The sequence below is a fragment of the Apteryx mantelli genome, chromosome Z, assembly GCF_036417845.1.
Source record: "Apteryx mantelli isolate bAptMan1 chromosome Z, bAptMan1.hap1, whole genome shotgun sequence".
In the NCBI taxonomy this organism is placed as follows: Eukaryota; Metazoa; Chordata; class Aves; order Apterygiformes; family Apterygidae; genus Apteryx; species Apteryx mantelli.
This window is the reverse complement of record NC_090020.1, coordinates 17,806,201-17,832,704: the sequence shown is the minus strand read 5'-3', so window position 1 is coordinate 17,832,704 and position 26,504 is coordinate 17,806,201. Positions and strand designations below refer to the sequence as shown.

The following is a 26,504-nucleotide window of genomic DNA, read 5'->3' as shown; positions in this document are numbered from 1 at the left end:
TAAATAGCATTGTTGCTTTCTAGGCTCTTCCCCGAGAAAACTGATTTTCATCTTGGATTTTTCAAATTAGTTTTTGTTGTCCTATTTTTTGATCATGCTTCTGATTTCCCTCTGTGTCTTTCTATTGCTTCTTTTACTACCAGCTGAAAATTATACAGAATGTTACATGCACTGAAGCAACTGCAGTTTATTTTGTCCAGGGCCAGAGCTTGTCTGTGTATTTTGTGCTAGGCCTGCATTTTTTTTTAATTGGCAAATCACTAGAAATAATAAGGGAACTATTTAAAATAACTTTGAAAATTAAAGTTTCAATAACCAGAAATGCTAGTGATCAGTTCACAGAGGTTACAGTAATGATTATTTTGGATATACATTTTGCAAATCGATTAATCTTTTGTCAGACCTCTATAACACGAACACATACTTATGAGTGAGATTCTTTCACAAAACAATTAATGACAATGACAATAGTATCAAAGTGACAAATTACTAACCTTGTTTGATGCAGGTGAAGTCTATAATCCAGCTTTCATCCCAAAACATCTTCTGTTTCTGATACTGAAACCACTACAAAAATAAATCAAATTCATTCCTGATGCAGCCTTACTGGCTTTGAAGGAATTAAAACAGAGATGAGTTTTTCAAATATAAAAGGCTGCATCTGACCGAAATCTGATCTAATACCAAATATCCTAAAAACTATATATTGTATATTCTATAATCTAATCAGATATAACATTTTGCATTGGCTACAAACTCTTTCCATTCTTGTTAGTATTTTTTATGCAGTACATTTAGATCTCAGCCCAGATATTGATGAGTGTTTCACATCACCTGCTATCATGGAAATGTCCTTTGCTGCATAAGTGCATGACAAGAGCATATTACACCCTGACCCTAAGAAAAGAAGCAGTACATGGCATATCAATCCACAAATGAAAGTCTTATATAAAATACTTTGTCATAAAGAATATTGTATATTACTGATAACTGATTTACTAAAAAGCTGACATGCACAATAAATACAGAATTTATAAACTCATGCTTTCAAAGGATGAGCTGCAGATTAAATTATACTGCTGTTATAACTGCAATCAACACCAACATGTAAAATCAAAGCAGCATTTTACCACCCCTCTACCCAGTTCTGGTGTTGAAGATTAGGTACGATGCATTCATTGAAACAGTACACCCAGACAATACTGGAGGAACATGGTATGGAGATTGTGTCAATATTTTGGTAGAACTTTATGACTGATACAGACTTCACTGAATCAAAATGAAGTCCTTTCACTTATTTCAAAGTGTTTCTGAGAAAAGATAGCTACATTATTATCTTGCAAAGGTGTAGCTGAACAAAGTCATTTTAGCTAGAAGTGACCTCTGGGCTTGATATAGCCACTGAGAACAGTGGAATCATCTCCCCTACTTGAATGATTAAAGGATACATTAGATATGCTAGATGGTTCTTCTTACATGTTATAAATTATAGAACTGAATAAAAAGAATCTTTCCTATATTGTTTACCCACCATCTAAAAAAGAAGATGCTATTGTAGAATTTAGTAGAAGGAAAGATTACACAGGAATGCAAGAAAATAAACCTAAAAAAATTCTCAAAACCTACAGAAAAATATTAGCAATAATAGGTAAGTTTTGTTACAGAACTTTTAGATAAATCTATGCAAGTCATAGAAATTCCATTTGCTTTTTGTGAAATGCCAACTGTTGTTCACTGAAATGGTATACTAAAGCTTGTCTGAACTTCTCATCTGTTCAATTTCATTTTTCTATCAGATTATGTGATTTTACAGGACAGTTATCACAATTATCACATTATCACAACAGTGCTATGGATTACAAATGCTGAAAGGAGAAACAGAGACACAGGGAGGTTAAGGCCTAGTTTTCAAAAGTGCTTCGCTTCCTAACTCTGAAAGCCACACAGAGAGGCATAGAATAGAGCCAAAAATCAAGCTGTGAATGCCTGAGGGCCCTTGTAGCACCCTACTTTCTGTGCCACCAGCCTTCTCCTGCCCATTCCCTTTGAGCTCACTTGAGTACTTCAGATGGTCTCCACAACTGCAGAGTGAGACAAAAAGAGAAGCAGTTTCTGAGGTAACAAGAGCCCATCAATTTGCAGGATTTATAAGCCAAACCCCAAATAAGCCATCCACTGTATTATTTACATAGTCAATATAATGACTCTACATCTGCAAATATTCACCTGCTAACTGCTTGCCATGACATTCAGAAATGTATTTTTTTCAAGATGCAAACATTTCAGGAATATAGATCTTGTTTCCCAGAAGCATTCTGAAATAATAAGCCATAATATTATGCTGTCCTATCTTTATACAGACATTTTCATTCCAAGGGATCCAAAAGTACTTCTCCTGTATTTATACGTTCCTCTCAGCTCATGCCCCTTTTTGTTTTTCTTTCAGGATTCTATTATAATAACTGATAACTATTAGAGCAAAATTGAATGTTTTTAATGGAACAAAACTGTGCCGTGCCCTTGCTTATACTGAGAAAATGAGCCTATAAAAACAGTAAAAGGAAAGAACAACTTAGCATTTTTCCCTTTCGATGTTCAGGTATCAAAGTGTTAAAAATATCCCAAGCAGAATGTTTTCCATTAGAAACTGAATTTGAACTATTAGATTTAATGGCCTCTGGTGGACCTATTTGCTTTATGAAGTTACCTAATTCCTTTTTGAATTCATGTATACTTCTGGCCTCCACAGCATTCTGGAGTAATTAATTTCTCAGTACACTTTTACTCTGAGGGAGAAGCACTCTTCGCTGTTTTAAAATTGCTGCCTGATAACTTTACCGGGCACCGATAGTTCTCAGGTTGTGATGAATGTTAATAACTACCTTTTCTTTACCATTATATATCCCTCTGTTATATTCCTCTTAAGTCTTCTCTCTTCCAGGATGAAAATTCCTGATTCAGTTAGTCTCTCCTCATAAAGAAGCCAAAAAAGTTTTTTTTCCTCCCTTCTACTTCCTTCTGTAGCACGCAGTTTCTGGATGCAGAAGACCTGTCCCTGTACTTAGAGCGAGCTGCACTCTATATAAGCAAGTAATGGAAGTGAGAGACAGCAAATAAGAGGAGAGAAAGAACACTTACCATGATAGTCAAAATGAAGCTAGTGCAGACTAAACATATTGGTAAGGCAATTGCTATCCTAGCATCAGCAGACAGTGGGCATTCCCCACAATCAGCTGGGCAGGTAGAGCAGCCTTCCTCTTCCTCACAGAAGCCATCTCCACAGACTGGTTAGAAAAGGAAACACATATGAGGATATTTTAAGGCAACCTCCTCCAACCTCAGGGCTGAACTCAGACATAAACACGTAGTCTTTGAGCTGCAGACACCTCAGAGTACCAGAAAGAATAAATTTTGTAGAATCCAGAGACAGTACCCCAGACTCTGAAAGAATTATTTGGACTTTCAAAGTGATGCAAGGCCTCCTCAATTAGACAAAATTGCTTAGGACATGAGAACCTTTGACATGTTTTGTGTATAGTACCACTTCATTATTACTCTGTTTTCCATTATTCATCTGCCTTTCTGAGACTCAAAGTTCCTTAAGGCAAAGATTCTCTTTTATTCTGTGTATTTAATCTAGCCCTTGGGACCCTAGAAGTAGGTAACTCTTCCTCAGCAGCCGCAGAAGACTCTGGGTTCTGTGAATGACTTCCTGCAGAATGAATTCTTACAATCCATACTTCAAGGATTTTTTTTTTTCCTCCAAAGTCTCATGAAAATTATCAGCAACATTAGATATGATTTAAAACAAAAGCTCTAGAGGTCAAAACTTCATCTCCCATGTCTTGAATGGTGTATCAGTTTTACTTCTGCACCTAAGCTAATAGCATTCTGTGCTTCAGCCTCTTGAAAAAAGCTGAAGGGATTATTCTGTCACTACTTATTTTTGAAAAAAAAAATCAGCAACCCCCCCCCCCCCACCACCACTTTGTAATAACTCCTCCTGGTTCTTCTGATTCCATTATAATACCAGGATTCTTTGCCTAAGGACTAGAGCTGCAAAACATTTTTTTGGTAAATTGTAACTTTGCTTGAAAAGTCAGCTGCAGCTGTCTTAAATTTAATAGCAAATTCACCCAGAATTCATTAAATACTTTCATTCACTTTGGGGGTTGCTTTTGCTTGTTTGTTTTTTCATAACATTGGGAAATATATTCACAAACAGCCAGAAGAGTAGATAATGAGAGTACTGTGATGACATTTCTGTTTTACCCAACATTTTTCTTCAGATTGTGTGTTTCAATTATTAAATAAGATCCACTTTTTTTTAGTTTTACATTGTTAAGAGAATTGTTACTGTTTCCACTTACCTATATACAGCTTTACTAAAGTGAACAAAACACTGAGGGCTTTGGGAGCAATTGAAAGTTAATGTGAACAACAGTACTGAGCTGGATTTCTGTCTTACCAGCACATTTGAGGCTAGTCTGCTCCCCTTCAGATGAAGAGTGTCCATAACATCATAACATAGAGGCTGGAAGAATATTTCCACATCCCCATCACAACTGAATGAGCCTTGCAGTGCCTGAAGCTGTTGGCTGTGGTATTTGACTTTACCTATTCAACAAGAGTGGCCTCTTCCTGTTCTATATTCATACACAGGTAAGGAGAAGCTCATTTTTTCAGATGACTGGTATTAGGAAAGAAGAATTTTAGAAAGAGCCCTGTTCTATATTCAACTGTAAAGGGGGTAGGAGTCACATTTCCTCTTGATATCCTTGCATGATATTGATAAAAGCATTTAGTTTTGCAGTCAATAAGTGATACCCTCACATCTTCATCCTATGTCATACCTACTGCAGGAAGGACTGTGGTTTTTGCTTCCAGAGCGACTTGCATTCTCCCAACTCTGATGTGTGCAATGAGAGAAGTCACACCCACGTGAACCAAAACAACCTGCCAAACAAGCAAACAAAGCAGAAAGCATCAAAACTTCACATGCATACACTATGACCTTACAACAACAGTCATCCAATTGTGGTGTCTTGCAACAGAATGATTGCTTTTTTCCAGAACCAGGACTGGCAGGGAGCTTGCCTGGGGAGACAAAGAGGAGCAGGAAAGATGCATCTTGCATAAGGGCAGGTCTGATTTCCCTCACTGGTGTGTATCCTTTCACCAGGCAAGGCTACCAGCCTATGCATACTGTCACAGTTGCTTCCTTTTTACTTCTGCTTTGTAGAAAACCCCTAATCATCATGTTAACCCATGCTATAGTGCAGTCAGTAGTGCCGGATATCAGTAATGTAGGTCTTAAATGGACACATTAGGCTATTTTATTCCCTCCTATCACTGTTCTTTTTACTAGCTGCCTATAGACTGGTAGTGTGAAAAGCAATTGCATCCAAGTTTAATCTATTGGGAATTGATAATATTCAGCCATATGCATCACTTACACATATGTGACACTAACACAAATAATGAGGAGCGAACCATGCATATGAACTGCATGAAACTACTAGGAAGTCAGAGCTGAAAAAAAAGAGGAAACTGAGTGTAAAGCTCCATGTGCAATAACTGTACCTTACCTTGGCAGTCCAATTTCTTTGGCTCATTTTACCAGCTGTAGACAAAGTGTGGGTAAATATCTGGCCATCATCTGGAATCCATGGACCACATATTCCTCCTTTACCCTTTATCAGACAGATTGGTTATGTTACTAAACAATGACACAATGAAAATCCTAGCTCCTGCTCTTCTACCTTGTTAAAATTGTGTTCTGTAACAGCAAACAAAATGATATCTTGTAACAATTCTATTAAAATGCTGAAGCACAAGCAATACTGTTCTGTGATAAAATAAAAGACAGTAAGAGAAAAGCAATTGCACTTGCACTGAATTAAAAATCTCACAAACCTCATTGTGGTTTAAAGTACATGAGCCAAAACCTGGTCCCAAATTTTATCCAGAGTAATTCTATGAAGATAATACACTTATTCAGGATTTGCTATAGAGTAACCAGACATTGAATTATATCCCACATTTTGTATTTTTCTAAAGGGTTTCATTGCAGCTTGACTTCTGATATGGCAGCTTTTTCCTTTTTTCTAACAAGTAAGCAAGGCACTTCTTCTGTGTCAATGCCTGTTTGCAGAGCATTTTTCACTAAACCTGCTAGGAAGTAAACTTCTCAGCAACTGCAGCCACAGAGGATTATTATGGCTATATGAGGATCTGGCATTGCTTTGTTTGTTTGAAAAGATTGTTTGTCTCCTAACTTCAGATATTTCTTCAGGCATTTCTCTCAATATACTGTAGGACACGCACCAAAATAAAAGAAATGGAGTTCATGCTAGCCAAAGTAAAATGCTTTAGAAGTGATGACACTAAAAAAAAAATACCCCAAAACAAACAAAAAGCCAGCGTAAGGGAAAGAGCTTTCTTTGAAATACAAGTTCAATCCTATGCAATGACATTCCTCTGATGTTCTTGCTGTATGACCGCCAACCTGTATAGACTGGCCTTTTCTAAGCAGGAATTGAAATATTTGAAATTTTGAAACGAAGCTGGACAATGCAGCCCTCCAAAGAAGGACCTGTGGTACCTGGTGGACCAAGAGCCAGCAGTGTGCCCTTGTGGCAAAGGAGGCCAATGGTATCCTGGGTTGCATTAGGCAGAGCGTTGCCAGCAGGTCGAGGGAGGTGATCCTCCCCCTCTGCTCAGCCCTGGTGAGGCCACATCTGGTGTGCAGTGTCCAGTTCTGGGCTCTCCAGCATAAGAGAGACATGGAGCTACTGCAGTGAGTCCAGTGATGGGCCAGGAAGATGATGAAGGGACTGGAGCATGTCTCCCATGAGGAGAGGCTGCGAGAGCTGGGCCTGTTCAGCCTGGAGAAGAGAAGGCTGAGGGAGGATTTTATCAATGTATATAAATACCTGAAGGGTGAATGTAAAGAGGATGGGGCCAGACTCTTCTCAGTGGTGCCCACTGACAGGATGAGAGGCAACAGGCACAAACTGAAACACAAGAAATTTAATCTGAGAATAAGGAAAAGCCTGTTTACTGTGAGGGTGACTGAGCACTGGAACAGGCTGCCCAGAGAGATTGTGGAGTCTCCATCCTTGGAGATCTTCAAAAGACATCTGGACATGGTCCTGGGAAACCTGCTGTAGGTGACCCTGCTTGAGCAGGGGGGTTGGACTAGATGATTTTTAAATGTCCCTTCCAACCTCAACCGCTCTGTTCTGTTCAGTGCATGTTGGCTACATCCTTTCACTTTTCCCACACCTTGATTCCAAGCAGAATTAATTGTGGAAGTAAGAAATATTGGAAAATTCACCACATGGTGGGATACTTAAGTTCTCTACTATGGTTTTAGCCAAAAGCTTTGATTTTAAGTTTTCAGCGGTGATTCCTCTTTTAAATCAAATTCCTGGGATCAGCTAGGGCACAGGGAGTCAATAATAAAGCATCTCCCATAGGCATGGGACAGGCAAGAAGCAAGCTAGAGCTCCTGTTGAGGATTTGAGCTTTCACACAGAAGGATGTAGCTATATAAAGGCAAGCTACCTTTGAGGCAAGTAATCTCAAAGAGATGAAACTGGCCATATCTTGCATAATGAGAGATTCTGAATACCACCTTGTCCAAAAATCCAGCCATTTGCTTTGCAAGCTCAATGTCTTGTTCAAAACTTTCCAAAACTAGCAGATATCTTTACGGTATTTTTAGTGAACTAGAGATCTGACCTAATTGTAATTTCAGAAAGACTTCTTGAAGTTGAACTTGGTTATTGCACTATCTCTTCCAGTAGCAAGAAAAGAGCTCATAAACTCACACTGTCATACTAACCATGAAGGCCAAAGGACAGGAGTGAATGTTGGCATGGTGGACACAGCAGTTCTCTCCATTTGCATCTTTCCAATTGTCAGGGCACTCCTGCTCCTCGCAGAATTCCTTTGCAGCAGTCGCATTGCTAGCCAAGCAGCAGAGAGAGAAAGCAAGAAAGAAAGAGAAAAAATTTTAAATTCATTCTTCCTTCCTCAAAATTTTAACAAGCACATGAGAGCCTGTTCTTTATCCTGCACAGAAAAATTAGAAGCACAGACACACGCAGCAAGAGAAACATTGTTTCAGCACTTCTTTTTCCTTTTGTTTTAGTTTTGGTTGAAGGCGTTCTAGAGCAGCGAATGCTGCCGTCAACTGGACCACCATCTGCTGCTATGCAGTAGGGAGTTCTGGCAGATGCTATGCCCCAAGCAGCTGCCAACCTCCACTTATCTCTCCATCCTGACTGCTCCACCAGATGGGGCAGCTTGGCAGTGCTACATCTGTCACAGAAGCACGTACCATTACTGTACTTTCCCTAGCAGAAATACGTGTCCCTGGCTACTTTCATTCTCAGTGTTTTCAAGTGTATACCTTCATCAATGCATGTGATTCATACATACTGTTCAGCTTCAGTCTTTGCTCCACAGCCCAAACAGCCAAGGATAATTACTATTTTGGACAATAATATCAGATATGATTGCCAAATCAAAAATATTTAAAGCAAAAATTTGATTTTATGAATAGACTGTTCTGCAAAAAGAGGTAGGGCTTGTAAAAGTTCATCACAGAAAGATGAATGTAGCTACATGGGAATGTGTGTCACTGTCGCAACACTTTTCCCCACTCTGCTGAGTTCCACTTTCAGTTGAACAATTGTTTCTCTGAGTTTTCTATCACCCTGATGAGACAGATTTGAAGCACTTGAAACCATTTCTCCCAACACAGTTTACTCTCTAAATATTGCCAGGCTTAGTCATTGGGTTTGGTTTGAATGTTATGCACTTGCATGTTTGTATATACTCTCTGTATTCAAAGCAATGCCAGAAAAACAGGATTTTTTTTCTTTTGTTTTTATTGCAAGAAGTGCAAACTAGCTAGTAATTAATAGAGTTAAGAAAGAAGACTACATTGTAACATATAAACACAGCATAGGGGATCAGACTGACACAGATCATATTTAGGGCCTTATTTACAAAAGCACAGACATGATTGATAACTGAGATAGGCAAATTCATAAATCCTCAGATATCTAAGCAGATTAGATATTAATATCTATTGGCCTCTGAGCTGAAATTGTGTGTTCAAAAGAAAATGTTTAAGCAAATTGGAGCCTAATTCCATCAGGCATTTCTCTTCATGATTGCTTTTTAAAATTTACCCTGCATTCTGCAGCTTTCTTTCACTTAAACATCTTTATTAGGGACTCATTCAATTCTGCTGAAGCCAATACAATGGCTTGCCAACTGCAGTCATATTTGGCTCGGCCACTGTAAGCTTCAGAGCCAGCCATATACTCTTGTACTTACAATAAGGTGAAAATTTGATCCCTCTTAAAAACCTGCAGCATTGATACCTCTCTTTTCAATATTTGTCATCTCTTTCCCATACAATATATGTATAAGTAAGTATACAAAGAATTTTCTGAAGTCCCTTATAGATTTAAGGGAATGGATCTCCTTGGAAAGACAAGAGCAACAGATTCATTTGCAGGCAGTAAGAAAAACTGTTTTACAGTCAAATTCTTGGAACTACCAGTATTGAGAAAATATGGAAAATGTGAAAAACAAATTTTATAAAACAGTGTAACCATAGTACTCAGATGATCAAAATATGACACTGACTTTTTGCCACTGCAAACAGATTTGTAAGTCATCTTTCAGTATTTAAGAAAATCTCTGCAGATAACAGCTTTTGCAAAAGTGAACTTTGCAAAGTGAACACTGAGACTGGCAGAGGACCTTTTTGTATGAAATGTGAGTTTTTCCATAAACACCTTTTTACATTAACCAAATACAGTATAGAAAGTGGGGAAATATGGCTACAGACTCAATCCTAGTCATTGCTCTATATGCATGGAGTGCTGCTCTGTACAGACCACAGTGTAAGATCAGGGAGTGTTAGCCTTTTAGGGATCTGGAGTTGTACACACAAATATTCTTTGCTTAATCTTTTTTGTCTACTTTTACTAGCACAGTCTCTGAGTTGATATATACACATTTGGGCTAATTTCAATTGCACATATCAAAAGAATTTCATCACTGAATTCAGTGGATTCAAGATTTGGTTCAGCCTTTTTTTTTTTTTTCTTTCTGTATTTATGTTGTGTGGTTCAAATACACTTATTATTAAAACAGTTATAGGACCCACTTATATTGAGATCCACCATGCAAGAATTTCAGTTGTAAATTCTTTGGGGTAGAGAAGGCAAAAAGCAATGTTCAGAGGTGCACCAAGACAGTAGTATAGATACAGGATGCCATGCACTATCCTTGACCATGCAGGAGAACACGCCATGGTAGCAGCTGTGAGAAAAAAAAAAAAATTGCAAAGGGAGAAATACCATGGCAAACAGAATTAGAAGAGACCTCAAGAGATGCAAGGAATTAGTGAGGAGCCCCAGGGTGTGTGTTCCAGTTATGTTACAGAAAATGTCTGTATATGCAGAATCCCCATTGACTCATGACCATGAAAACATTTTTGTAGGAGGTAATACCTGTGAGAAAGGATTCCATTTTGCACCGCATATTCATAAAAGCCATCAGAAGCAACGACTGCATAGGTCACATTGAAGAACTCCCCACTCACAGCCTTTTCTGGAGGCCTTTGGATCCATGCCATTTCCAGGCCTAGGAATAATACAAGTATGGACCAACATATTTGACATCATTTTCCACTGTACAGTTGCATATACCTGTAGAACTTCCTCTGTAGTAGGGAATGAAGTGAAAGGAAAATGTAATTTTCAACTGTTGTTCCTATTGCTTTTTCTGAGTCGAAAATAGTCATCCATTTCAGTGGCAGTATAGATAAACACAAATTCTCATTAATAGAATGATTCTGACATTTACTTAGAGAAGATTAAGCAATTGGATAATTATGATCAAGAACCAAGTCATCTTATTTGTAGTAGCTTTACTCCTACTGTTATTCAGTGCTGCTTGTGCTGATATACTTGCTTTCTTTCCAGATCAGGCAATAAACATTGCTCTTCATTTTTGGCTGCTTTCACTATGGGGGCATACCTCATTATGGAAAAAGAAGAAACAACAGCAGCACACACGGAATCCAGTCCAAACCTGTAATCTCATGAGAAGACCTTATTAGGAAAGAATTTTACAATTTTACAAAACTGTATCACAGCTAGAACGGAGGATAGTGGGAGGACCACTGCTCAAGCATCTGTAATTTTCCCTTTCCATGCTCTTACAGGGACAAATAATTTATCCGTATCATCTCTTTTTGTCCCTGGACCATCATATTACTCACTCTAACCCTGGGAATGAAGTATGTTTAGAGGTGGGAAGAGGTTTTCAATCCATATTCTCAAAAGACATCATCAAAATTCTTCCACTCAGTTCACCCACCTCTTTCCATACTGTTGAATGCAGGTTTTATCCCTGTCATGTCAAACCACTTACATCATGCAGGTGTGTAGCTCTCAGTTTGGCAGGAAATTTTAAATCCCTTCTTCTGTAGAGGATGGGTAAATCTGCCTTTCAAGAAACTTTGCTTTTTTTTTTGCCAATTATAAACTCTTTTACTACTCTGAAGTTGTTTGTATTAACATATGTTTCACTTGTATTGTTAATGAAGTAAGCTGTTATTTTTTCACTTGAACATAACTCCCTTTCAGATATAAAGGAATTGTAAAGTAACCTTTAGATTTCACAGCTCTCTTGAAAAATAAACAATGATTGTAAATGCTGATACTTTGAGAGACACTGCAACACAAAGATTTACACAGAATTCTAGTAAGATTTTCACTAAAAGGTAAGAGAGGGCTGAGCTTCAGACGATGTGAGAGAATGAAGGTATAAGGCCAGCATAAACTTCAGATGAATTGCTTTCTAGAACAACATTCCTTCTCTCTAAAGGTCTCACAAAAATGAACAAATCCCTTTTTTTCAGTGCTAGATATGCACACATGTAAATTCTTTGCAGATCTCGGGTTGCAAGTTAAATCCACAACAGCATTTGCTTCATGCTTTGCTTTTAACAACGCCCATAAGCTGGCAAGGAATTATCACAAAGAAAGGCAGGACAACACTTGGAGTTCATTATAAAATTGATGGCAGAGGGCATATATTAATTAAGCAACCTACTCATATTGGTTTCCTTTGTACTCAGTTCACACTTTGATTTATTAGCAAGAATAGCTTTAAACAAGTCATCTGTTTGATAAATAATTGTTTTAATGTTAAAGAAATAGTAAATTCACACAGGGATAAAAGACTTAGCTGATAATTGTCTAGATAGTCTTTGAACTTCAGTCTTCAATCTGAACTTTTAAGAGAGTGTTTAACTATCATATTGAGCTCAGAGCATGACCCAGCAGTATTTTTCCCAGAGTGTTTTATTAATATAAGAGTTTCTAAAGTGTTCTTATTTTTCCCCTAAGCCATATTGGAAAATTTTGTGTCTGGTCTGATCTTTTCCAACACATACAAAATTGTTCTTTTACATCAGTTATTAAGCCATTTATTCCCAGTTACAGAGTCACAGAATCACAGAACAGTTGAAACTGGAAAGCACCTCCGGATATTGCCTAGTCCACGTCCTTGCTCAAAGCAGGGTGATACAGAACAGGTTGCTCAGGTTTTAAATATCTTCAGGAATGGAGAATCCACAACAACCCTGGGCAAACTGTTCCAGTATCCAATTACTCTTACAGTAGAAAAGGTTCCTCTTACATTTAAATGGAATTTCTAGTATTTCAATTACCCCTTAATTATTTTTCAATCTCAAACCATGAGTTTTCCATATAAAAAAATTTCTTCCATTTTTGATTATCCTATCTCCATAAATTCATTTTTGAAGCTGACTAGAATAAATAGTTAAAGATCTAAGATGCTTTTAAGTACTTATGTAACATAATTTTGATCAAGGGGGAAAAGCATGAAAAATAGATATGGTAATTTTACTTATTGGCTGGAGGGTTTATACACAGTCTGCTTTTGAACTGACACTGCAAAATTTCAGTAATGACTCCATAGGCTTTACTGCAATGCAGAACTGCCTGTCTGTGTTGCTTGGGTTAAGCTGCTTTTGGTTTCCTAATGAGAAATAAAATGCCCTAGTTGAACACAATGATTTCAATTTCATGTGGGGGAAGGGATTCAGTTGTTGCTATTACTTTTCCTTCTGAACCAATGAATACTTGATAAGCAATTACTCAGGAGTATCTTTTGACCATTTCCTTTCACTTATTCCTCTAGAAAGAGAGGTTGTCACTGACTCAGATGCCTTCTTCCACACATAAATTTGTTATGAGTTAAGTATTAGCTTGAGTTTATCAGTCCCAGGTTCTCAACCATTCCCCAAGCTTGAGATGTTCTTCCCCAAGCAACTTTAGGACTCACTCACCTCCACAGTCTAGCATGTTATACTCATCTGGTTTTTCCAGGGGCCAACAATCATAGTCTTTGTTATCCAGATCATGCCAGCCCTCCACTAATATCACCTGCCATAAAAAAAAAATCGTATGAATAAACCCGTAAAACACAGTATGGGGACAGGAATGATAAGTTCCATCCACAGTTTGTAGTTCTTTTTAAAAAAATAAACCAAACACAGAAACTGAACCTGTCTTATTTTTCTTTGTCTCCTCAGTCTTCCAGAACAAAAAATGACAGCTTCCTAGCAGTGTACAAACTGGGTCACTAGATTATTTTGGTCTGTCCAGAAATAAGTCATGAAACAGTGAGGGGACTCAGCTAATCCTTCTCCTGCAGATAGGTCCCTCTACAGAGAGCAGAGGATTTTAAGTTTGTCTGCAGAGAGACATTTGATTTAAAGAATTTGTGAGTGTGCTTTTAAAATATCACCCCCCTCCCTAAACTGCCCATTTTCTTTTAATTGTTTACACCTGAATTCTTTTAAAGAGCTGCTTTTTGTTATGTTTTAATAACACAATGTATCTGTTAATCATGTACATATTATAACATGATATATAGTTATAGATCATATTAAGATTACATATGCTTATTACAGGAAGAATATAGCCTCATAGTAACATACGGATTGAATTGCAAAGTAACATAATATACATTATACCTGTATACATTATACACTATACATTATTTCATACACACATATATGTAAATCATATAATAAAATGTAAACTCCAGGCTACATATAATTATATAAACAGAACAGAATATGCTATCGTAATTCATTCTGGTCTTATTGCACAAATAATTAAAAGGTAATAGGTTCTATTAATATAATCTGATATTATTTTTCTATATATTATTGGAGAAGAATCATCTAATAGATTATGCAATTACTTATGCCTGTATTCGTGGAATAAGTTAGAATTATAGAATTGATTTTTCCAATGTATTCTGCTATTACACTTAGTTTCTATATTAGTAAAATAAATTATATTAGGAACACTCAGCAATTGCATGGTATTAGTGGCTGTCTTACTGCAATAAGCCATGCACAATTCTTTAGGTGTGCACAGTGCACAGGAAAAAGTTCTGGTAAGAGAAGCTATGTAGTTTACCTACCAAAAAACTGAGGAGGCTTCGGAGCCTAAGGGCAGGTGTTTTGACAGCGCTCATGTTCCCTAACACGCATCAAGCTCAGCAAGTGTCAGAGCCGCTTCTGATGTTGCTGTTGTGGCTGAATGAGGTGTCCCTTCCTAAGAAAGGGGGTTGCTAGGCAAGCTGATCCTCACAACTCCAGCTGCTGCAGCTGTTCCACCTCCTCCTTCCCTCTTCCCCCTCTTCTGCAGCCTCCTCCCTGGGCAGGGTGGAAATCCCCCCTGCACCTCTGCAGAAAATCTCTGAGGAAGCAGCAGTCGTATTAGGGGCAGCCCCACTCTGGGACTGCTAAAGGCAGAGTGTGTGACCCTGCCAGCTCAAAGCTGGAAGAGCAATGGGAGGATATTAGTTCACTGCCCTGTTGCTTCTGACCCTGAGGCAACATCTGATGCCTGCAGGGAAATTGCCTTGGATTGCTGATGAATCCAGGCTGTGGGAATAGGCATGGAAAAATAGCTGGGCCTGGGGGAGCAGAGATTTGTAGCTCCAGGGCAAGAAAGGGTCACCTATGTAAGGCAAACCATAAAAGCAGAGCTTGGACTAGGTGACCTCCTGAAGTCTCCTCCAACCTGAATTATTTTATGATCCTACAACTTTGATTTCTCAGTTCCTGGGTGTGTATGACAGCTTATCTGAGAAGCACCTTGCTACATGCATGGGTGAAATGGACCTGTGCCCAAGTATGCTGGTACAATAAAGACAAGAAGGGGCTGCGGACTGTTTTGGTTTGCTGAAGCCACAATCAGTGTGGAACTTCAGTTGTGATTGAGCTATGCTGAATATTTCCTTGTATCTTCTTCAGATTTCAGGTGCTCAGCCCAAATTCTCATTAGGAAAGTTAGTCAAAATGCTTGGGTTACACTATTTATGGCATCAACAACACATGAAAAAATTACTTGATGCCATGTGTGCCCAGTTCATCTTGAAAGTGGTTGTAGATCAATTAAAAAACCTGTTGGGATTCACTCATAAAAGAGCAACATGTATAAAAAGATTTCAGGTTGGAATTCTGTGTTTATAGTGAAATCCTAAACCCTATTTGTATTGAGTGTCCCTGTGCCTCACTATAAATATTTCACCTAAATCACAGTTTTCGATATATGGAAGCCTTTAGAGTATTTCAGCTTGACTAAGTGGAAGAAAGAGAAGAGAAAAATTGCCATGCACAACATTTTTGGCAACAATTATCTGCCTAAAAGAACTCTTTATATATTATCATCTGGAGAGGTTTTAGTGGTGGTTTGTTTTAGGATATCTTGTGCTTAATGAAGAATTTGCTGGCAGGAAAGCTAAGGATTACAACTTGTTAAATACTACTGCAGCCAGCAGATTACCCGACTGATCCTATTTTCTTTAACAGGACTGTTAAATATTCACATGACATTGATACAGTGATTCAAGGACTGTAGAGATCATATATTACCTTTATAGCTACTTGTCTTTCACCACGTTCAGACCTCCTGGAGAGTGGCCATCTACATGGAGAGCAGCCATCCATAAGAATTGGTCTGGGAATTGTGAAATAAAGATGGATGGACTGGAATGACTGGTGTTTATTTGGTTTAACAGTCCATCCTAGCTATTTGGGAAGAACATTACCACCTCAGTATTTAAGCCCTGAAAATTTTAAACAGGAAAGTAATGAGTGTTATTTTGCAATTTAAGTACATGCACCATGGTAAAAAGAAAAGAGCGAGAGCTTTGAGAGTAATAAAATATATACACTCTTCAGCTCCATCTACAACACTACCTATCAAAAGGAAATCAGAAATAGACTTGAATAAAATGAGATGGTCATCTCAAACCTAATAATTTTCCCTGTTCATTTGTTCCTTTTCCTCTTTGCAAATTATCTGTACTCAGATAGATTTGCATTAACTTGTTTACATTGTGTCTTACTCCAAATTAGATTATTAACCCTGTTAGAATCAGTCTACTATAGATTAACTAGGTTCTGCATACTGCTACTTGATTTGTTCAATGCAATAATGCAGTTTTTTGGCTTTCTCTCTTAAAAGGACCTCTGCATCTAAAAAAAGAGGTAAATTCTACTGATTTAAATGAAGTACATCAACTAATTTTATGTTCACAAATTTATTTCTGTTGGCTGTGTTGCAAACTGTTTGCCAAGTATTATTATTATTTGTTAATTGTTTACAATGCTCAGGTGGTCAGTTAAGCTGCATGGTTTCCATTTCATTCTGTAATTCAACAGTAACTTTTAGGACCAATGGAGTGAAAATAAAGATATTTAAAAGTTTTATGAGCAATATCACTGTCAATATTGGTAAAGACATACATTTTCATTAATGTTTGTGAAGATGGATTAGAAATTTTTTATCAAAATAACTAAAATATACATATGCAATATCTGTAGAAAATAATAAAAAAGTTTAAATTATTGCTGAAGGAAACTTGATATTTATATGCTTTTAAACATTTTAGAAAAGTAATTTCCAGAAATGTACCCAAACAAAAATTCCTGTGATGTATCCTTCAAATATCTTCAAAGATTCTTATTTATTCTGAAATTCAAGCTTTCCGGATGCTTCTTGTCTCTTAACAAATTAAGATTAAAATAGAGATGTGTAAACTATTGCATTTTTTAATTAGATTAAATTCTCTAGCAAGACACTTATTTTCAACTAAAACCAGTCTTAAAAAATCACAACGAGGAGTCACTTCAAAATTTAGAATGATGGAAATCCAAAGACACCTTTTGTTAGAACTATATTTTAATTTCTAAAATCAACATTTAAAACATAAGTTTTTGAAATGTAAAACTCCACTATGCAGATTCTGTTCCTGTTAGCCAGGTGTTATCAGATTGTGTTATGTACACAGGGAAAGAAAGATTTAGAGATTGAGAAAAACGTTATAAATATTTTTATGGACTACAGGAATGTATTTTTGAATGAACCCAGAGGAACAGTTGAAGGGAAAAAAACCCGAAAAACTAGGACAGTGTTAAATAAAAGCCGACTGATAGGGTTAGTGAAAAGATTAACATATTTTAACAGAAACATTTGGGTATCTGAATAAAAGGCCTTTTAATATAAATAGCCCTTTTAAAACTTATGTGCTATATCCATGCACTCACGCACAGGGATTTTACAGTTGTGAAGATAACAGATTCCAGGCGGAAGCTTGTGATACTCATCGTATTTGAAGACGAGGTAAACACGCACGACCGAGGCACTCTGACGCTTCCCTCTAGCGGTGTGAAAGCAGCACATCGGGGCACAGGTTCCTCTGTGCGCAGTTTGGTTCAAGTATAGCTTCCTCCTGATGCAAAAGCTGCCACAAATGGAACAGTTGCAGTGACACCTGCCTACGAGCAGTGAGGCAGATGACTTGCTTTACCCCAGGCTCTCATCTGAGACTTTGGAGAAACAGCAGTTAGCAGCTCTCTAGCCACCTAGAAAAGCAAAGTGATGCTTTTTCCCTTTAGAAAAGCAGAGTGATTCAATGGACAGACCCACAAGAAACTCCCAGGGCCCTGACATATGTCCACGTTACCTCAGCATAACAAGATGCCACATGCCGCTGGGCTGTGGAAACTGTCTTTCTACGCATTAAAGAAAATGCTCTGAAATTCTTCTTAATGCAGCCCACAGACAAAGAGTGTCAATCTTTTATTGTAATTCCAGAAGCACTTTAAATTGGCATAAACTAGGTCCCAAACGAGGCCTTACAGCATGAGCTTCTTGTTCCTACTCCTGCGCTATCCCTGTAGTGCTTATAAACCAAGCTTTCTGCTGGATGTAAGATCAAGGACAATTGCATCAGAACTCTGATCAAGTTACAACTAATCCTTTTTCTTTTTTTTCCTGTTGGATTAGTTTTAAGTGAGTTAGTGTTTTCTCCTCCCATACTTTGTCCTTTCCCATCTGCTTTGGGTGGAAACTCACTCAAGTAAGAATTGAATGTGTGTTCACAATGTGTGTTCAGTGAGAGCCAGACCTCAGCTGAACCTGGATTAACAAGTGTAATAAGCATCATTTAATTTTCCACAGAATTATTTATAATTTAATTAAAAGACTTAACATTATGATAAGATTTGTAGTAGATGAGTAGCTTCAAAAGTACTGAGTGCCCTCAGTTTGCTGTGAATGCTAAACAGGCAACAGGCAAGGGTATGGTGAGATGCTGTGGAACCAAAAGCAGGCTCCTGAGAGCTTCTCTGTCTCTTAAATGTTGGAAATTTGGGAGGACTTCAAAGGGAGACGCCTTGGGCTGAGAAAGTGATAATTATAGCATAAAAAAACCCAGAAGTAATGACATATTTGTTCCTAAGGATCTGAAATCTTATTGTTAAATAATTAATCTCTGATGGCAGTTTAACTCAACAGTAGCAGATGGAGCAAAAAGTTACATGATTTATACAGAGGAATAGAGCTAAGAGGTAGCAGGCCAGCATGACAGCTCAGAGAAAGGGTTTTGTGAAAAGGTAATTAAGGACATTGAAAACTACAGGAAACAAACCAAGAAACTATTCTAGCTAGGACCTGTAATGTTATACATACCTCACAAACATGAATGCAAATAGCATTCATTGGTAAGCTGATAGGTAGTCTTCACTGGACCCCCAAGTTGCTGTGAATGATGAACAGATTCATGCTTTTATGCATTCTTCATGTCCACTTAACCATTAAAAAGTTTTCTCTGTTGCTGCAACAAAGACTTGGGTCTGTAGCACTAAACAAGCTTAAACATTTAATTTACTTAAAAAAATTAAAAAAAACAGAACTTGAAACATGAGATGTCACGTGTGCTCCCTGCTTGTTGTGTCAGGACTATCCTCTGGGGTATATTACAAACTTGGAGAGGAAGCATTTCTCTTTAAGAATATTCAGTAGTGTGTGTTTAGAGGGTTTATCAGTACTTGGGCTACTGTGGAAGGAACACAACATTCTAGGATTTTCATCAGGTAAAATAATCTGTAATTTTTTTCCTTCTGAAGAGAAGGTGGAAAGAAGGATGACATTTGAGAATTTTGAGAGGTGAATTCCCATGGGTAGAAAATTAACAGATAGTAGTGATTTTATTTCTAGCTGAAAGTGCTATTGGTCTTAATAATTTGATATAACATATGATTGAAAACAATGACTAGTACCTCTAAAGAGACTAGACTGCAAGAAAAGTACTCACAGTTCTCAGAGAAACCAACAGGAACTTCGCTTTCAAAGTGAGCCAGGTTAACCTTTATAAAATCCTAGCCTAAATACATAACTTCAAAGAGTCTTCGGCATCAAGGGATTTGCTTGAGTAAATCACTGGGTTTCTGTTACTACAATGCAGCATGTCAATGCCATAGTAGTTCAAAGGGCATTCGGTAAGGCTGAGAATATGAGAATGAATTTTAATTTGACAGGAACACTGCTTGAGGGGTCCCTGTTCAGCTCAGAATCATTCCAGTTTTCCATTCAGGAAGGAACTGAGGAGAACATCACCGATGGTCAAATTCCTCCCATCTTTCAGTCCTCCCACACAGGCAGGAATGTTACAGATGTCTGTAGTGCACAAGGACAACAAACTTGGCTGCTCTTAGGAAGATCCACAGGGGAGGATCTGGCTGTCAATGACAGATGGCAGCTGAGGGACATTTCTGTTCTTACATGCATCATGATGCTTCAATCCACTGGTACCAGCACTGGCTGCAGCGGCATTCAATTAATGATCAGTTTGATTCAGGAAGCCTGTCTGAAATCTGCATTTTGCCTTCATGGGTTTTTCTTCTCCTCCTCTCTCACTGCATGATTCACTTCTGTTTTCAGAATCCTTGAATGGTTTTCTGCCCATATTTTTATTCACCTTAGCTTTGCACATTTCTTGACATTACAAGTAAACAAAAACAAAAATATCCCCTCATGAGCAACAATAGCTTCTATATTTATAGAGACTTACAAGATAAGGGATTCCTAAGGGACACTGAGAAGTCATTGAGACAGGGATCTCATGGCCTTTTGCAACTGAAGGATCATTTAGCCTTTTGGATCATCTCTTTGGGCCAGCCCACAAACGAAACAGGACTCTAAACCATTTCCTTTCCTTGAGTCACAGTCATTTCTACTTATGTCAGGCTAGACGTGTTTGTCTAAAATGTTTTTAACAACCTTCAGTAGTCAGGCCTCCAGCCCTTCCTGTGTGGTCTAATCCAATGCATCACTACCCTTCTGTGTCAGAAAGTTTTTTCTACAGTCCAGCCTGCTTCTATCTTGCTGTAATTTCAGCTCAGTGCTTGTCCTAGACATCATGGACACAGAGAAGAACAGTTAACAGGCTCTGTAAATTTTTTCCATGCTTGAAGACCCTATCACTCCTGCTTTTGCCAGTAACTACGTATGAAGACGCCTTACACAAATACATTCTCACATTTCTTCATAGGGAAAAATGATTATCCTAGTTTCACCAACAGAAATATAGAGTCATTAAAGAAAATGCACAAAGCTAAGCATAGAAGATATTGCAACAATAGGGATGAATGCATTCTCTTTGAATGTAGATCAGTGACACCAAATGCAGACCAGGATCTTAATCACAAGACCCCTCCCATATTGTAATTAAAGTAAATGTCATGTTTCCAGAAAGAAGAAATGACCAGTCTTTATTCAATATCACAGTCTGCCTGCTGATGGGGGCTTTTTTGGAATGAGCTGTTTAAATCTGTGCCTCTAGTGGAATGAACTTGGTAAATGTCCAGTTCGGCATGATGCCATTTTGTAGACTGTTTTGTGACTACTTGTCAGAACTAGTCTAGTGGAAGAAGCTGAGGATACTCAGACACTACAGAACCAGAAAGCCTTTCCCCGCCATTCAGGATTCTCTGCTCTTTGGGTACATCACTTTCTCTGCTAAAGTAAAAAATGCTTGTTTTCTGCCAAAAACACTGGTGAGCCAGCAACATCTTTTCCTATCACATTTAGCACCTAAAGAGAGATCAGACAATCTACCACTTGCACTGTAGGTTTGATGGAAGGAGCAGTGGTTCAGACACTGACAGGGAAGAGACAGAAAATTAAAATGGCTTGAATTTGAAATCCGAACACCTGGTGTAGCTTACCTATTGGAATAAGGTATGGTATGCCTTGGTATAGCCACATACAACTGTCATTTGATTTAGAGCTCGACCTCAGTTTGACCGAAATGCCTAGGCATTGGCACTTGTCTTTACTTTTTACAGTGACAGCCCCAGAATGGAGAACTTGAGAAGACACTACAGGGAGAAATGTAAGTAAAGTAAGTCAGTATTTTTGAAGGGGGATTTTTGTTCTCCATGATTTAACTTTTGTATGCCTAGAGGCTCTAGCTAAGTGGCTTTTCTGTGTCTGCCGGTATATCTCTCCCTTCAGAGACCACACACCAGAGTGCTATCTTCAGTGTTTTCCAGTGCAAGCAGGTAAATAGAAACGTGGGCTGCATGTATGATTTTTGCCATGAGGTATTTCACTGCCCTGCTCTCACAAATATCAGTTAGGAGTTGAGCTGTGTTGTCTGACTTTATTTTCACTTACACTTCCCTCCAGAGCCTTCACATCACTTATAATTTACTTACTTCTTTACTTTGTGAACTCCTTAAAGCAGCCATCTTGTGGGAGATTCCCAAAGGCATAAATGCCAGCCAGGGGCCTGATACCCTCTGAACGGTCTACTGCCACTTACATCTGGGACAGACCTCCTCTCTTTTTTGTGTAGGTGTTTGTACAGTGAGTAAGAGTTGTACGGTGAGCAGTAAAAGGAGACATGACAACCCTGAGAGACACGATCAGGGCCCTGAGGTCACCTCTGCTTCCTGGAGGTCCAGCTGCTGGGGCTTAGAGACAACGCTGATAGTGCAGCCATCCAAAGGCAGGCAGGCAGGCAGGCAGGCAGGCAGGGCAGGCAGGCAAGAAGGAAGGAAGGAAGGAAGGAAAGAAGGAAGGAAGGTGGAAAGGAGGGAGGAAGACAAAGAAGGAAAGAAGGAAGGAAGGAAAGAAGGAAGAAAGGAAGACAAGGAAAGAAGGAAGGAAGGAAGGCAGGAAAGAAAGGAAGGAAGGAAGGTAGGTAGGCAGGTAGGTTCAGGAGAAATAGGCAAGACTGTAAAATTCTACCCAAAAAGGAAGATGTGAAAGCTCTATCAAAACCTCTCTACTCTCCCTATGATCACTGCTTTTCATCTCTTCCATCATCAAGTCTATGGCATCTTTTGCTAAACTGTTTCTAATTTCAAGTATGGATTACAGCAAGGACTTTTTTTATATAAACAAGAATTTGTTTTGATGTTAGTAGGTAGTTACAGTTTGGCACAGAATTCTAGACATTATTGATTTCTTGGATTTATCTGGGGTTTCTATTTTGAAATGAACAATAGTATCGCTGATTTATTTTTTCCAGGTATAATTGTACTTTAGATGTCCACTTAAGACTAGCTGTGGCTTTAGGTACACTTAGCAAATTTATACAGGTATTTTATTTTCATAACAGTGATAGTCCTGTGTTAATGCTTGACCACTACCATTTTGTTTTATTGTTTCATAATATCACTTTTCCCCAATCATAAAAAAGACTGTGAGTGTCTTCTCCCCACACCCCACATGTTCATCCCATTAACAGGAGATGACTTTTAACTTGTATATATTTTGTTCTCTGTACTTCAGTGGAAAAAAAAAAGCATCCCACATTACTAGTGCCTTTTTTATATCACATGGAAGCAAGATAAGCAGCTCCATACTTGATGGGAAAGTTTAGAGCTGCAAGTAGTTCATTTGCAAGAATGACAATGAAAATCCTTAGTCCTCCAAGGATGAAGCAGCACAGACCTCCTGCCATTGCCAGACAAGAGAAGATTAAAGAGACAGACAACCTGCAGAAAGGGTAGGAAAACTAGATATGTTGTTTGGGGAAAAACAGGAAAGAAATTGCTGCTCTCCCAACTCCTGGAAAAATTATTGGTCCCCAGAGATCATAAGACTCGGTTATATTTTGCAAGAGAAGAAATACAAGGGCAGTGAGATGCCTGGAATAAGGGTGTGGGATTAGCTATCTTGGGAAGGGGTCTTCCTTACAGGAATGAGGAGCTGGAAATGAGACTGAAACTAGTATATTCTGCTTTTAAGGAGGGAAGGGGTGCCTGAGAACCTGAATGCCCAGGAAAGGGGTGTGCTTCTGTGCCAGGTGAGAAAGGGATGCCATTTCAGAGGACGACCTGTGACAAACTGATAAGCACACTGGGGTGACTCATGAGGACTATTATAGAATATCTTAGGATTCTCTTCCCTTTTACATTTGAGCAGAAGGATGCTTTTGATCTCCGGCTGGGCTGTCTGTGATGCCAGCTAGGGTATGTTTCAAGGCATTCTCTGTGTTTCATACTGTGCTTATGAAAAGACTATTTTTACCATATGACTATTAGCAAGTCTCTCCAGCCTTCCTGCCTCCCTCAGGGTCAAACTTTCTCCTGAAAGCGTGCTCTGATTATGTAAGAGACATAAATTGAAATTCCACTGGGGCTAGGGTAAAGCTGAAGAGAAGATTACTGGTGGGGTTTTGGTTAAACACAAGCGGCTCATACTTTTAGATAACTCAGTGGGTTTTTTTGTTCCGTCTGATGCACCAGTGGTTTGATAAATACACAGCTCAGAAGTTTAGTTATTTTAAACCAACTTACACCTTGTTCTGCTTAAAAAAAAAGGCAAATCGAACCGAAGTAGTGAGCTTTTGCAAAACAGCTATATCTCTTTGTATTATGATTAAGATGTACTTAAAATCTTTTCTTTCTGGACCCATACAGATGGGGTGATCTGAGATCACTTCTACTTCAATCCATAGAGTGAACATGACCTATATCACTAGCAGCATCACTTCAGTGCATCATGGTGTTCATATCTTGCAGCCACTGCGGCAGGCTCTGACTTTGTCAAGAAGCAAGACTTCTCACTGCATTCCTGTAAACATGATGACTTAGGTTTAAACCTGTCACTTTTTCCTCCAAGGATTCCAAAGGGAAAGAGAAGTCGAAAGGATTTTATTGCTGTCTGGTGGACAGAAAGAGAAATTAAAGGAGAGGCACCCATGGGTGAGCCTGAAATATTTAATTTGCATATTGGAGGTATATATTGTTTGGGAGGCACTTATGTTAAAAAAAAAGAAATCATGTTATGTAAGAGAGGGTTGTATAAATATGTACTCACATAATGTATAAGACAGAATTTTATGACTGTAATAGAACAGAGAAATCTGGGTTAACTGGTTTTGGCTAAGTGTACCCCAGTGATAGTTTTGGGTTATAAAAGTTAAAACCTGGGAAGAAGACAAAGGAGAAGAAATATTGTTTCAGAGTTGCCTAGAACTGCATGAAGTCCTAAAGACTATATGTATTCTAAAATAATTTAAATAGCCAAAATGGTTATATTTAACTTTGAGCAGAATATGACAGAGCAAGGGGTATCCAGGAGACCAAGCAAAGTAAAGAGCAGCAGGCAGGACCAAAGACCAGAGTAGCAATTCCCAGGACAAAGGTTTATATGTGCCTGTCCTCAGGCAGTGAGGAAAGGCTCCTAACACTGTGCTGAATAAGTGTATTTCACTGGAGTTCTGGGCTGAAAGTGACCTTGCTGGGAAGCAGACATAGTCTAACTGCTGTATTATGCTGGCCTCTTTTCTCCTGACTGTAACTCCCTACGTGCTAGATAAAACTAGGCAGTAGGCAACAGAACTGCTGAGCTCTGGCCGTTGGCACAGCAGGGACTGCGTCATGGCCATGCGATTTCATAAGATCCAGGTACTGGGAGGTTGCAATGGGATTTCAGGCAGAATGAGACTTGGCAGGTGAGCAAGGGAAGAGGTAGAGGTGGCAGGGTTTGCTGGCCCTTCCTGAGGAACTGTGAACCCCAAACAGAGTGTTTATACCACTTTGGTCTGATTTAGCTCAGAGGGATGAAAGGACTTTAAAGGAAGAATGAATCTCAGCTGCTAGGCAGGAAAGGGGAAGTGCTATTCATATTCTCCAGATAGGCTTTTACTATTCATTAGCTGTATGAAACAAACCAAAACTGACAAGAGCCAGACACATCTGTACTTCCTTGTGACGGCATGGAGAACATCTTCCCTGTCTCAGGTGGGAACTGACATCAGATGTGTGTTATTGCTGTCTTCTGTGCTAGGGATCTCTCCATTTTATTTTGAGTTTCCTGAAAAAATTGGCTTCAGATCTACAAGATGAAAGTAGCAAAAAAGACACTTGTTAATACAACACAAGGCTCAGCAATGGGACAAACTGCTAGAATCCAAGCACACAGCTTGCATTACTTATGTTTTTTGTAGGAAATGCCGTGCAAATTATGTTTTCTTATGAGTAAAATAAATTCTACTCACATATTCAATATAGATTTTTCACCTGTGTGAAAATCACTGGCTCTGTCTATGCTTTATGTTCTTACTCAGGTGTTTGTATTTAGAATGGAAGAGAAAGACCCAGCTTCACACTAGGGCCTTTAAACCAAATAGCAAAAGAGCAATGCAAGTCTCTACCTGGTCTGCAAGAAAAAAATCGAACCTGTAATTAAAGGTGATAATGACCGTGTATCATTAATGTGTCAAAGTGGGGAACTTTCATAATACAGCATTTTTACAACTATATCTTGCTTAAGTTATGTAATAGTTTTTCTGACAGCCCACTAGGATTTAGCTGGGGTAAAGATTAGTATTTATGTATTCTTTTTTCAGTGGCCTTTTCTTTAGCCAAGATGTTGCTCTGCTGTTAATACTTACTTTTTGTTGTTTAAAGAAAAGCACATTCATTTAGCTCCTCTGGCTCTAGGAAGACAGGAGTCACAAACATCATCCTTATATGTGCACATGCATTTATTGCTACTAGTCTGTTCTACTTCAGTTGTGAATCTTGTGTCAGTTCTTAGCGGTAGCACTACTGA

The 26,504-nt window shown here is 38.5% G+C and overlaps 1 protein-coding gene across 1 annotated transcript in view; it reads right to left on the bottom strand.

Annotated features, from left to right (window-relative positions):
- The window catches only part of LOC136995370 (atrial natriuretic peptide receptor 1-like), a 41,517-nt gene extending 23,762 nt beyond the window's left edge, over positions 1–17,755 (bottom strand). The window contains exons 1-8 of the mRNA XM_067316023.1: positions 17,696–17,755; positions 13,412–13,508; positions 10,542–10,674; positions 7,850–7,973; positions 5,589–5,693; positions 4,854–4,956; positions 3,139–3,284; positions 495–567 (exon numbers count right to left, since the gene is read on the bottom strand). Coding sequence (XP_067172124.1) covers positions 495–567; positions 3,139–3,284; positions 4,854–4,956; positions 5,589–5,693; positions 7,850–7,973; positions 10,542–10,674; positions 13,412–13,508; positions 17,696–17,755 — 841 coding nt within the window. The remainder of the gene's footprint in view (positions 1–494; positions 568–3,138; positions 3,285–4,853; positions 4,957–5,588; positions 5,694–7,849; positions 7,974–10,541; positions 10,675–13,411; positions 13,509–17,695) is intronic.
- Between the last annotated feature and the right edge of the window lie 8,749 nt (positions 17,756–26,504).